Source organism: Polistes dominula, unplaced genomic scaffold (genome assembly GCF_049000335.1).
Source record: "Polistes dominula isolate Pdom_NZ unplaced genomic scaffold, Pdom_raw_medaka contig_75, whole genome shotgun sequence".
Taxonomy (NCBI): domain Eukaryota; kingdom Metazoa; phylum Arthropoda; class Insecta; order Hymenoptera; family Vespidae; genus Polistes; species Polistes dominula.
In genome coordinates this window covers 262,747-276,977 of record NW_028301003.1, presented here as the reverse complement: position 1 = coordinate 276,977, position 14,231 = coordinate 262,747, and the positions used below count along the sequence as shown (strand labels likewise).

The 14,231-nt window shown below is 29.3% G+C and overlaps 1 protein-coding gene across 1 annotated transcript; it reads right to left on the bottom strand.

The window, feature by feature from the left end:
• Nucleotides 1-5,815: 5,815 nt before the first annotated feature.
• Nucleotides 5,816-13,680, bottom strand: RhoGAP1A (Rho GTPase activating protein at 1A). Its single transcript, XM_015330482.2, has 13 exons — nt 12,706-13,680; nt 12,076-12,541; nt 11,758-11,992; nt 11,399-11,678; nt 11,141-11,320; nt 10,841-11,056; nt 10,470-10,589; nt 10,151-10,395; nt 9,805-10,066; nt 9,459-9,741; nt 9,111-9,381; nt 8,871-9,042; nt 5,816-8,802 (listed from the first exon to the last, which is right to left on the bottom strand). Exons 1-13 carry the CDS (start codon nt 12,817-12,819, stop codon nt 8,383-8,385), a joined length of 3,264 nt encoding a protein of 1,087 aa, XP_015185968.2. The 5' UTR covers nt 12,820-13,680; the 3' UTR covers nt 5,816-8,382.
• Between the last annotated feature and the right edge of the window lie 551 nt (nt 13,681-14,231).

Below are 14,231 nucleotides of genomic sequence, written 5' to 3'. Positions count from 1 at the left end.
TAAAAATAAATACAAACAATCAGTCAAGTGTAATAAAAATTTTGCCAATTATATAATGAAATTTTCTAATATAAATATAAGAGTAATTTAATTACCATTCTTAAAGTTATATTATCTATAAAATTATACTAGTGTTATACTTTAAAAGTTTAAAAAAAAAAAAGATATAAATTCAATAATTATTAACCCTTAAAGAGTGCACATGAAGCGTTTGACACCCCAACAAATTTTCTGATTTCTCGAAAACGTTACTGAATTCGAAAAAATGGGTTATTTGTCTAATGCCATCTAGTGTTAATTAAAATGGGTATAAAACCTAATTCTATTTTTTAAAAAGATATATCAAACTACTTTGAAAAAAATTGCGAAGTCTAAATATTAAATAGCGGCTTCAGGAGATGCGTTACAAACACGTTGGGGTGTCAAACACCCACAGTGGTGCACTTTAACTAATTTTTACCAAGTGTGCACTTTAAGGGTTAAATAAAAATCTAGCGATAAAAAAAATTTGCGTTAATTCTGAAATAAATAAAATATTAACGTTTAAATACAATATCAAATCTTCGATAATGAATGTGGTAACAACAAGCATGGTGTAAATGTTCCGAAACATAACTTTAGATGAAATTTCCGATGAAATTAATCGACTTTATAAGCCGATAAACTGCTAGTTCCTATACTTCAACAAGTTATACATAAATATCAATTGTACGTTAATATCATAAATGCTGTTTTTTCAAAAAGATTCAATTTATTTATTATTCTTGTATAAGGTTCTGAAATAATTTAAAAAAAAGAAAAAATAATTCATGTCATGTATATAAATATATATAAATAATAAATATTTGTTTATAGTTAAGAACAACATTGTACCAACCATTATCAATCCCTCCAAATGCACCAATACCAGAATACTCGACTAAAGGAACTCCAGGAAAAACTTCTTTAAATGTAGTTGATTCTAATCGAGACAAATAAGCACGAAATTGAGGATTAAACATAAATCCTATCGAATGTTTTTTCAATTTTATATTATCCTTAAAGTATTTCAATTTTCTTTCGATCTTTTTCTGAGTATTACAGTTGCAATACAAAAATGTCGACCAAGTACTCAACCCCTCACCGTATATTAAAACAGCAATGCAAAACATGCTTTTTTTTAATACACTTGTATGTGGTACATGATGACAGATCGATAAATAATCAACTATTCCACCCCACACAGGAAGTCTTTTATTTGGAAACCTATGTAACAAAAAAAAAATACATTCGAAATATAACCGTATATAAATAAATAATAAATAAATAAAAGAAACTATTAGGTTGTTGTAAAAGTTTCTTTCTCATCGTACTGTAAATTGTTTATTTTGCCCAATCGTGCAAGCATGCAACATTAGAAATATATTAGCTGTATACGTCATTGGTCTCAGTTGTCTTAGAGTCTCTTTTACAGTACGTTTTGTTTGAGCAAAAGTTTCTTATATAACAAAATATTGTGTATTCATTTCGTATAAAAAAAAAAAAAAAAAGAAAGAAACTTATAGATAAACCCAATGTTATATATTAAATTAAATATTTTGTTGTGTGTATGTGTGTATTACCAATTTCTCAAAGCTTTCTCAAGATTACTAATTATTAAAACTCCATTACGATTGCACAATAATATCATACAACTTTTCATTGGTTTGTCAAAATTAAAAACAGATTCAAATACAGTTTTCAATTGGTCTGCATTCGTAAAAGAAAGATTAAAATTAGCGTCTATTTCATGACAATATATTCCATTGCCCCAAATAAGTTTATAAGGTACAAGAGTAAGTGTAGAAACTTTGATGTTAGGTACTTCAGGAAAGAACATGCCTAAAATCGTATTTTTTTCTTCTGTCGGTAAATAACTACCAACTACTGGTGAGTACCAATTAGACGACATATATTTGCAGTAACATTCTTTAAAAAAAAATCAAAATATCTTATGTAAGAATAATTTATCAATCATTACAAACCCCATTCGAGACCACGATTGTTTTCAAACACGGTTCGCAAGTGTTTGCGCAAGCGGTTGCGCAAGTTCGCAAATACGGTACTATTTCATTGTGAGGTCAAATAAAAATTCATCATTATTATTATTATTTTAAATTGCCATTAGGAATTTGAAAATTCATTGACGCAAATGCTAAATTCCACCAATGTTCCACAACTGAGCGCGACTCTTCCATTTACAGTATTCGTATCCTATTTCGATGATTCTAATAAAATTTCAGTTTTTTTTGGGGATTACTTTACTCAAAATAATTAATAAGAGATCATTATTATTGATTGCACACACGATGTGCTACCGGTCTTTTTGAAAACAAGTTTTTTGACAGACTGTGTGCAATTGGTCTCGAATGGGCGTACGCAACATTCAACTTACCTCCTACAATATCTTCTTTACTTTTAATTCTAATAAATAACATGCTTAAGGAAGGTTTAACTTGGCAATATTTTATAATTTCTTTTTGTATAACCTCATAATCCTTAGAGTCTAGTTTTGTATCTTTTGTTTTAATAATGCACATGGGACCCCTTCTTTTTTTTTCATCGTTTGCTATTTCAAACCAAGATCTACTTTTAGAATAAAAATTAAAAAAAATATGGTGAACAAATTTAAATCATTTAAATACATTCATCTTAAGACAATTTTAATACAAATATAAAAATAACTATTATAATTGTTGTAAATGTTAATTTAATAAAATATGATCAAAATGTAATGTTTGCAATATTACCTAGAAACTTGAGAAACATTGTGCAGATCAAATCCATTCAAATATTGAAAAATAATACGTAGAACATAGTAGTTCAAATTTTTCACCATATTTTAAATAATATCTATAGTATAATAATATATTACAAATATAATATTCTAAATTAACTAATTTATATTACCTATGTCAAAAAACAAAACTTCAATACTTATTAGTCCATTACGTACTTTTCTAGCTGTTGTTATGTACAATAAAGAAAAATTTAGTGTCTCTTACATCTGTTTTGAAGTTTTTCGTTCTATTGTTTACTCACGCATCAGATCAACAGATGCTTTCTTTTCTGTTAATGAGAAAACAAATTTAATTTAAATTACGTTTAGCAAAAGTTAATTACTGGCTAGTTTAACTGACCGTTTCAGTTAGTTAAATTTCACAAAGACAATCATCTTCTCATCAAGACAATGAAACGAAATAACTTATGCAAAGTATATAAACGGAGAAATCTAATAAACTGACTGTCTTTAATTGATTTTGTAACTGTTAACTTATTTGTAAAATTTCACAACATGTTGTTACCTTTACAAGGACAAACATTGACTGAACTTTTCGTAGATTCATGAGTTGACGACGAATTTTTTACAAATCCAAATTTTAAATAATAATCGATGTCATTTTATTTCTGACACGTGTGATCTACACACATGATATTTTTTGTTTTCATTATTATTATATATATAATATTATACCGCCATTTGTTAGAATCTTATCGAACTAACAGAGATAATTATGACTCTTTGTTAATAAACAAATAATATTGCAATTATAAATTAAGATATAAACTATTCTATCTTTCAAGTTGGATGAAACTGCACACAGTGTGTAAAATTTGATTAAAATCGGTTCAGTAGTTTAGGAGTCCATTGCGTACAAACAACGTGATACGTAATTTATATATATTAGAGTAAATATAATACTTAATAAATTCTAAATTAATAAGTATGCTAATCACTTAATCTTTTTCTATTGCTTTTAAAGGAATGCAATGCAATGGATCTGATGGATCTCGGTTACCTGGTTTGTGGAATAACATAGCTGCAACTCCCATCAGGTTGCCTTTACCACCACCTGCTACAGATTGCTTTGATTTTTCATTTCAAACGGATATTACTAATGATACAATGTAATCTTCATTTAGATATCATATTCTTCTAATAAACAATTATAATTATTTAGTTTTATGTGTGTTCGAAGAAAATAAATATCTAATTAAACAAAATGGGATTTTGTCTATTTTCCAAACATTATTTTAAATAGTATTATTAATTTTATGCGACATAAATCTGGTGTCTCTTTGATTCCATATTTTTTTATAATATCGAAAAGAAAAGAAAAATGCATTAATTTATTTATATCGTCTATTTACAATTTCTGACAAAAACTTATATTAAATTTTGGGGGGGGGGAGGGGGTTGGAAAGATATCCATTATTTTGACATTTATTTAACTCTTTCGCTACGGGCATATTTTCCGCGGTGCTACTTCTACTGTACGGGCTGCTGCTAATACGTGCAACAGCATCGATATTGCACTTTATTTTCAAGTAATTTTGTTGTTGATATTAACGATTTTTAAACGAAAGAAACAAAACACTAAAATTACATGTCCAGTGTGTGGGATATTTGATTTAGTGCTATAACTGCATATGTTCGTCGTATGTAAAATACGCAGTATTTTATAAAGAGGAGCCACTATAGTGGTACGTAGTAGCGAAAGGGTTTGACGAAATTCATCTCTCGGGTGCAAAGAGATTAATTCGTTGAGATATAACATAAAAGAAGAAATATAAGAGAAAAAAAGAAAAAGATAAAACAATATTAAATTATTAATATAATCGATATGAACAAAATTAATTAATTAACTAACAGAGAAGATTATTTTGTATCCATTGAAATATTAGCGTTTATGTATATAATATTATACAGAAGAAGAAAAAAAAACATTTTTATAATGTACAAAAACTATTAATAATTAATCTTAACTTTCTTTTTTCTTTTTATTTCTTCCATAAATTTTAATAAATGAGGATGTATATAGTATATATGAGTACGTACGAGCATTTGCATTATAAATTCAATTGTTTGATCTAAATATTACGAAAAAGAAGTAGTTAGTCTCTTGTGTGAATCTATTTTAATAATAATAATAATAATATTAATGATAAAATAATAAAAAATAATAATGAGTTAATATTTATCGGTAGAAAAGTTTTGACGAAATTCCTACAAGTTTACAAGCACTGATTTTTATTCTTTTTGTTTTTTTGTTTGTTTGTTTGTTTGTTCTATTAATTTCTTAATTTTCTTTTCTTGTTTTTGTTCTTTTCATTTTGTTTTGTTTTTTTGGCAGTACATCGTCAATACTTAAGCATGATTGAATGTTCGTCGTAGCAAATACTGTAATAATTGGAATCATTTATCGTTTATCATATTATAATAATAATAATAATAATAACATAATAATAATAATAATAATAATAATAGTAGCAGAAACTTGTTTTTACATTTCATATGAATGTACAAAAAAGGGTTTTATAGCCTTAGGACTACGATATCAAAATTAAAAGTATATCCCGTATTTACTATATAATACATTGGGCGCTGATTATGCGTACAAACATACATACTTACATTATTCACTCATACACTTACTTACGTACGTACGTACACTTACAAACATATTTTCATACATACTATATAGTTGCCACCGTACAAGCATAAACGTTCATTCACGAAAAAGTATCGTCATTTATTTATTTAATATTATTTTATATTTTGTGTTTATTTATTCTTATTATAACAAACGCTATTTTGTTTTTTTCTTTTCTTTTCTTTTCTTTTCTTTTCTTTTCTTTTCTTTTCTTTTCTTTTCTTTTCTTTTCTTTTCTTTTCTTTTCTTTTCTTTTCTTTTCTTTTCTTTTCTTTTCTTTTCTTTTCTTTTCTTTTCTTTTAATGTTTAATATTATTTCTTTCTTACTTTCTCTTCATCAAACTTTAAGCAAAAGTCGTCAATTTTGTTTTTTGTTTGTTTTTTTTGTTTTTCGACGTTCATTAAAAAAGCTCACAAAGTTAGTTTCAACATTCCTAGCAATTCACTGGTATTTATCAAATATTTATTTTTGTACTGCCAAATAACACGTACACACTTCATTTTATTATTTATTTCGTTTTCTTTTCTTTTCTTTTCTTTTCTTTTCTTTTCTTAACTAATAAAGAAATCTTTCTCTTTGGCATCGCATTAAACTGCATTTCAACTTTAAATGATACATATACGTACAGATCGTTAAAAATTATAAACATATTATATATGATAAACAAAAACATATGTCATAAAATAAAACAACATCAAAATTTATCGATTCATACCATCAAATACATATATATATATATATATAGAAAAAAAAAGAATATAATAATAATAGATAAAATAAAATTAAATTAAATTAATTCATACAAAGAGTACAACAAATGTTTATAACATTTGATGTATCAAACTAAAAACTATTAATTATTATTACACAGAAATTAACATTTGTATATTACAATACTCCCCCTTATCCTCTCTCTCTCTCTCTCTCTCTCTCTTTCTCTTTCTTTCTGATATAAGTGTTATACCATAATGTTTGTAACATTATAAAATACATTTTGTTGTGTTTGGCAGTACAGTTATTAAATAAGATGCTAGAACATGTGTGCAGATGAATCCGATCAATGTATTAATTACAAAAGAATTTTTCTGCAGAGTTTTAAGGCAAATAATTCATCGCTGCCTTAATTAAAAAGAGATCATCTTTGACATGTGTTTTTCTGTCTTTTTTGTTTGTTTTTTTCATTAATCAAGTTTAGCATTGAGCTCAAAAATAAACAATGAATAATAAAAATGCATTTAATATGAATTATATATATATATATATGTATATATGCGTATATTTAAAGGAACATAGGTTCCTGAAAGTTCACATCTGCTGCAAAAAAACGTCTTAGGAACGTGGAATGAGTTTTTGAGTATACTGATTATTATTATTATTATTATTATTATTAAAGTTATATATATATATAGTTTATACCGTGTGGACATTATTATTATTATTATTATTATTATTGCATAAGATATCAACAAAAGAATACCGCGTATAAGACAAAAATTTAGATTATCATCTGCTAGGAACACGCGCTTTATAAGAAAACATATGATTATTTTGTTTATTATTATTTGTAAAGCGAGCACACACACCAACGATGGATGCATCAGACCACAGACTTCTTTGCATCTCTCTCTCTCGCAGGAAAATTTCTTTATCTTTCGAATGAATAGAATGTAATCACGTGGACGATCGTCACTGGAACCACCTTTCATATATATTGTGAGTTGAATACAATGTCAAGTAAAAAATATATTATGGATTTCCATTTTGTTCTTTTTGAGAGTAAAAACGTATCGATGTTTTGTTTAACTCTAACAGAGTCCACTCTTCTAACAATACTTGTTGTATGGGTTTTACGATGGAAAGCATATAAATTTATATGTATATATGTGAACAGGTTCTCCGAAAAGGTCAGAATTTCAATACGTTCAACTTATCGAATGAAAGTTAGTCGATGAGTATCATTGTATGATAGCAAATAGAGCTTTCTATTGTATTTGATAGTAGAGTTATCAAAAAATAAATAAGATGATCTTAGAACGTATATGCAAATTTTCTATTGAGTTTTATAAACCTTTCCAAAAACCCTGTACATACATACATACATGCATAAATCCGTCAAGAATTTATTTAACAAGGAGCGTTTTGCGATAAAATTGTTTAAGTTCGTAATTAAGCTTTTTTGTTGTTTTCTTTTTCTTTTGTTTCGTTTTGTACACTTGAGACGTTCGTTTTTTCGACAAACGATAATTATAATTATTTTTTTTTGAATTTTCTCTTTTTTTGTTTTTTTAAATATGGAACTTTCTCGTGTTGAACACAGAATAATATTGTTACTGTTACTATTGTGTTGTATTCAATTATTATTACTACTATTACTATTATTATTATATTATATTATTATTATTATTATTAATAATATTATTAATATTGTTATTATAATTATTAGCACATAGGAAACTTAATTAAGAATGCATAGATTTTATCGTTAACTCCCCTTGTATAAGCATTGCCTCTTCTTACTACTGTGTTTAAATATTTTTCACTCTCAGGCATTTGCAAGAATAATAATACATCGCGTTATTAATAAAATACGTATAGAAAAAATCGTTAGATTTATCGACTTAAAGCCATTAGTTTCTGCCATTGTGTTTTTTCTTTTTTTTTTTTTCAATTAACATTCATACATATACATATATTTTATACCGTAGAATTCCCTGTGTACAGCGTGAATTTAAATTATACATACCAAAAACATTGAATTAAATAATCAAATTGTAAATTATATATATATGTTTGTATTGTTATTATTATTATTATATTAAAAGAAGACCTTTTAATTGTGGCAAATGAAAATGAGAAATCGATTGAATAAAATTGTGTCAGGCAGCGTTATGGTATTTTCACCGTTTGTTTAATAAACAACACTGTCGACTAGAGTGATTGATTGTTTAGTTGTTGCATATGCATTTGTAAAAAACAATAAAGTATACCAGCCTGTGCCATAACATCTACGGTACCTGCAGCTAATGGGTCTCGACTTTTAGAATCCGATCGAGAATTTGTACCTGGTCGTAGTAGAGTTGGCCCAAATACCGTCGCCAAATTGTGCAAAGACATTTTGTTCTGTCCTTCGTGTTTGTTGACGCGTATTAAATGGGCAAGTAGAAAATCGATAACTGCTTTATTCACGGACGGTAATCCTTCGTATACTCGTCGCAAAGCTGCACCTCTTGATAATTCTCCTGTTTGGAATGCTTCCAAAAATGCTGGGTAAAGGGCGTCTGTAAATAATGCTTCCGGCATTTCACGTAGATACAATTTCAATACGCCAGTTACCGAATGTACATCAACCTGTATATATAATATATACTTGTATATTGTATTTACGTTATAATACATTTAAAAATAATTCTACAAACCTCTTTGAGAAGTTGTTCAGCTTCGTAAGAATTACTTTCAAATGATTTACGAAGTTTCGTTAAATCAGATGCTGATCCTGATACTCGATATAATCCTACTTCTCCGACACCTCTTCTTTCAACTTCTCTTACGCAGGCAGTTATTATGAATGGTACATCACGTTTTTCTCGTCTACCAAATAGACATTCGCTCATATTAATTAGATATCATTATTTATTTTGCTAATAATTAATACATACTTGCAAACTTGTTGTATTCGAGCACCAAATAAGCCTTGAGGTTTAGCCGATGGTACCCGCCTTAATGTTACTTCGCTGGGAACGAATCTAAGAGCTACATCTAATGTAGCTGGACCCAAACTCAAGGATCTTTCCACTTGATCGGATTGCAACCATGATCTACTTAATCGTTGAATACATTTGCCTCTTAATACTGAACGTGTTCCACATTCTTCATAAAGTAAAATCCTAACATTTTGACTACCTTCTAATTCAACCACAAATGTCTCACCTTTACAAATACAATTTAAAATATATATTATTCACTGTGTTAAATAAAATAATTGGATGTAAATAATAAGAACTTACCCCAAGTCGGAGCTTGACTCCTAATAACTCGGCTTTTAGCTCGTTTAAAGTAATGTCCATAACTATCCACTTCTACGATAATATACAAGTCTCCTATTCTATCTAATCCTGGTGGTGTTAAGCCTAGCAAAGTTAGATGCAAGTCTCCAAGTAATAAACTTTCATCACGTCCAGATCTCAATAAATAACTGCCCATGTCTGTTTGTAAATATGTTCGACAAGCTGTAACCCAAGCTTGTAATTCATACATCGTCAAAGGTAGAGGTCCTGGTGGTTGGCCGCCCTACATTTAACAAATTTTTTATATTATTATAAAAATAACATTGAAGTATATATAAATGTGTACCTGTTGCAATGCTTCCACAGCTTCAATCCATTGAGATCGTTCAAATTCACTGGAGAGAAAGAAAGTATATGCGTTTTGCACTCGATGTTGATTCTTATGGGCTACCCGCATTAATAAATTCGGTGATGCTAATACCAATTGTGCTTCTAGTTCTGCTAATTTTTTACGATTTTTTTCCGAACCTCTACCACCAAGTCTAATTCTTTTTTCGTCATTTCGTTCTTCCCACAAAATTTGATCTCTCACTGTACATGCTTGAGATCTGTGTATAAAAGAAATAATAATAATAATTATTATTATTATTCAAGGAATTTGATAACAATGATAAATATTACTATTACAATACCTCAAAGCAACTACATTAGCTGGACTAGTCTCTCGTGGTTCAATACCATCTTCTGTAACAACTGCTTCTGCCACTGGCACGTACCACTTTAATTCAAACGTAAACTTGTCTCTACCGGAAGCTTTATATTTAGCACAAGCAATAACATCATTAAATAAAAATAGATGCCTCAATTTTCTATGACCATCTGAAAGTTCAACGACGAATGAATTTTTGACTAATCTTCTTTGTGCTCTGTCATGACTCTGTAAAAATAAAAAACAAGTTTTTTAATATGTCGTGAAATAATATCTTAGTATATAAATATTCAAATTCTTACCGGGAACATCGACTTAGTTTGAATAATATTAAATTCATCAAGAAAATTTCTAGTCATAGCAAGTGCTTCTGATAGCGGTGCATGATCAGCATGATTCATGGGTGTGTGCTTAAGTAGATCCTACAATCGATTGAACAGTAAAATTATCAATACAACATTAAAGATAAGATAAACTCTTGCTTAAAGGTTATATTGATGGGATATATAATAATAAGTGATTAATATATCTCAGTAGAATTCCAAATGTCTTATCGATGCTTTGAAGAAATCAACAAAAATAAAAGAAGACAAAATAAAAAGAATATAAGAATGATATTTATATATAATATAAATTAATTGAATATTTCGTCAAATTATAAATGCACACGTACGTGTAAAACTAATGCATTTTTTTGAACACGAGCGACAGGTTTGTGTAGAAGATCTTCGAGAGATAAACCTGGACCTTTAGGAAATCCTCTGAGTCGTATGTCTCTAGTGATTTCTCCGAATTGTGTAGAATGAGCAGAACATCTACGAACAGTATCGGTAGCACGAGCATAATTATGTAAAAATGCACCATACAATCCTATATTGCTGGCCATAATCTGTAATTAATTCCAAACAAATATTACAATAATATATAATCATCGAGATTATCATTCTTAAATGTATATAAGAATAAAATGTACCTTAAATTGTTCTCCTATAGTAGTTTTAAAATCCCACTTTTCAGTTTTTTTTCTAAGTTCGTCTAAGAAGTTTTGATGTAGTTTATGTAATTCAGGAATCTTATAAAACATAGTACCAAATTCTTCTTCCGAAATAACCGGTTGAGACGTCGTCAATGTAGCTCTGATAGCTTTCATGTACTGTATAATTTGTTTATTATATTAATTAACATCTTATGTGTATACTTTATATGATTAGAAGAACAATGTATTACTTACTTGTAACATAACATTTAAACACTCAACATAAACTGCTTCACTTTCAACTACAGAGTTAACAATACATTTCACCATAGATGTTCTATCATCTTCTCTATCTTTACTTTTTTCTTGTCTACGTGGCGTAGTCGGTGTTGGTGATTCCAAACTTCCTTCACTTAAACTTAATGGTTCGGCATCACTACTTCCAGTTTCATTGTCAGTACTAAGTGCACGTAATAAAATTGGTGGTGCAGGACTGGCACCTTCTTCATCTTCACTATCCATTGCTGCCCTATGTCTAGAAAAATAAATATATTCAATATTTTTGCACATAGTATATATATATTAAGATTATGAAATAATAATTAATAACTTACTGAATAAAATAATCTATGTTGACATAGTTACTCTGATTGCCTGGAGATTCTGGAAGCGATGGTGGTCTACGAGGAGGTGCTCTGGTTGCATTATTATTACCTACTGGTGGAACACGAGCATCAATATAAACATATTCCCCAGTTTGATCCAAAGCTACCGAATCATAGTAAGGTTCTTCTTCTGATGCCTCAGCATCTCCATCTTCTCCATCTTCGTTAATAGCTTTCTCAGATTCTACTTGATTCAAATATAAATGTCAATAGAAGAATATATTATCATCAATCTTTAATCTAATAAGATATTATATAATATCAAACCTTTTTCATCTTCTTCTTTAAAAGAATTATTAGTTTTATCTTTCTTCGAACTTCCGGTAACTTCAATTACAGTGACATAATTACTTGGCACATCAGGATCACTATTCCTTCTGGTTTCAGGCACTTTTTCAGGACTTCTAGGTATCTCGCTCTTAGGTCTTTTATTAGTTCCAAGTGTAGAACTCAATTCGGAAACACATTTATCCTGAAATTTGCTAATGTCTTCTCGTACTGGAAGAGGTGGTGGAGAATGATCCGTATTTTGACAATGTCCGATATTAGCAGATTCTATATTATCAGATACATGCTTTCCACTTTGAAGTTCTCCTGAATTCTGCTTATTGTCAAGCAGCGTAGCATTAGTACTATTAGCCAACTGTTTGTGTCTTTCGACATCGGCTAATAATCGTTCCAAATATTCTACATAGAACTCTTCTTTTTCTAATTCTTCTCTCAACGCTGTTACCTAATAACGAAAATAAAACAAATTACTTGTTAATGTCAGCGTGTAATATAGGAGTGGAACTATTCCACTCTAAACGATTATTCTTATCAGTAAGTAAACATCACCAATACGTAATCAAAATGTATATCATTGTTATTATGAATAGGCAAGTAAAGTTGAGTTACCTTCTGCTTGTGTTTGACCAAATTAGCTCTAACATCTTCCTCCCAAGCAGCCGGTAATGCGCTATCTGGGAATCTCTGTACCCAGACGCGCTGAAAATCTCCGAAAACGCTCATCGTTTAATTTCCCGCTTCTTGTCGTCGTCGTCGTTGTGTTGTTGTTGTTGTTGTTGAAGAAGGAGGAAGAAAACAAGAAAAAAAGAAAAGGAAAATAACAACACTTATTCAAAAAGCTGTATACATCTCACACACGGGCGCGGCAATCATAGTCACGCGTATTTCCCTTTAATTCCTTACGAATCGTAAATCTTATCGATACGACAACGACAACGACGGTGATGATGATGATGATGATGATGATGACGATGATGACGAAGATAACAACAATAATAATAATAATAATAATGAAGATGCACTTGAATTTAGATGTGGAAATAAATCTCACGTTACAATTAGTTGCTCTTTCAAGGATAATTTAGCAATATCGCTTTCAAAAATTAAGCTTTCAAACATCGTTGAGCCGCTGTCATCTTGTCGACATCGCACGATGTCGTCTACACCCCGCTTAGGTCACAATCCGATTACTCTCGTATCCTCCACCTCCTCCTCCTCCTCCTTTTTCTCCACCACCTCCTCCTCTTCTTCTTCTTCTTCTTCTTCGTCCTCTTCTTCTTCCTCTTCTTCTTCTTCTTTTTTTTCTTTGACTGTTCTTCTTATTATTCTTCCTAACATTTTTCACGCCTCCGCCATATTAGATTTATCTACTCCCAGTTAATATTCATTCATTCAGGGAACAAACGAGACCTAGATCAGAGAAAGAAAATTACAATCAACTAACGTAAATCAAATTGGGATTTCCCTTTGGTCACAGTAGGAGGGCCTTTTTAATCCCTGAAATATCCGCTCGTTACAAATATATTACGTGTTCTTCCAACCCTATCTCCCACTCTCTTTCCCTCTTTCTCTTTTCCCCTTTACCTATCCTTCTATCCTCTCCACCTACCCTCGATCCGCCCCACTTTTATTCATATGAACAATCTTCCATTATTTTGTCGACCGTGTAATAAATGCCCCTCCTTTTCTCCAATCATTGCAAACATTATTTACTAAATTAATTGTAATTTATCTTATAGGTATTTCCATTATGTAACCAATAAAAGGATCAATATAAACAAAAAAATATAACCTATCTTAACTTTCTAATCAATTTAAAAGATACATGTTATACGTATGTAATGAGTTTAATACCTTCGAATTATTTAATTATCTACGTAAGAATTGCCGAATCATCATTGAAATATTTCTCTCGTAATAACGCGCGAGAGATATGTTATTCAAATATTATTTATGATTATTAATTCTAACTATTTATATTATTTTAATTCACGCGTTTACATTTGATCAAATCAATTGAAAAGACTGAAATAATTGTATATTTAAAAAATGTACAAATAATGATGAATCATAACAATAACTTTTATGCACAGATTATGAATAATTATGACATATTATATAAGGTAGATCTGATT

What these genes read in the sequence shown, in the direction of transcription:
- RhoGAP1A (XM_015330482.2), bottom strand. Translation starts at nt 12,819, where the DNA reads ATGAGCGTTTTCGGAGATTTTCAGCGCGTCTGGGTACAGAGATTCCCA. An exon ending in TGGTCAAACACAAGCAGAAG is followed by an intron (nt 12,542 to 12,705) that starts GTAACTCAACTT and finishes TTTCGTTATTAG; the next exon opens with GTAACAGCGTTGAGAGAAGA. An exon ending in CTATAGGAGAACAATTTAAG is followed by an intron (nt 11,057 to 11,140) that starts GTACATTTTATT and finishes AATTAATTACAG; the next exon opens with ATTATGGCCAGCAATATAGG.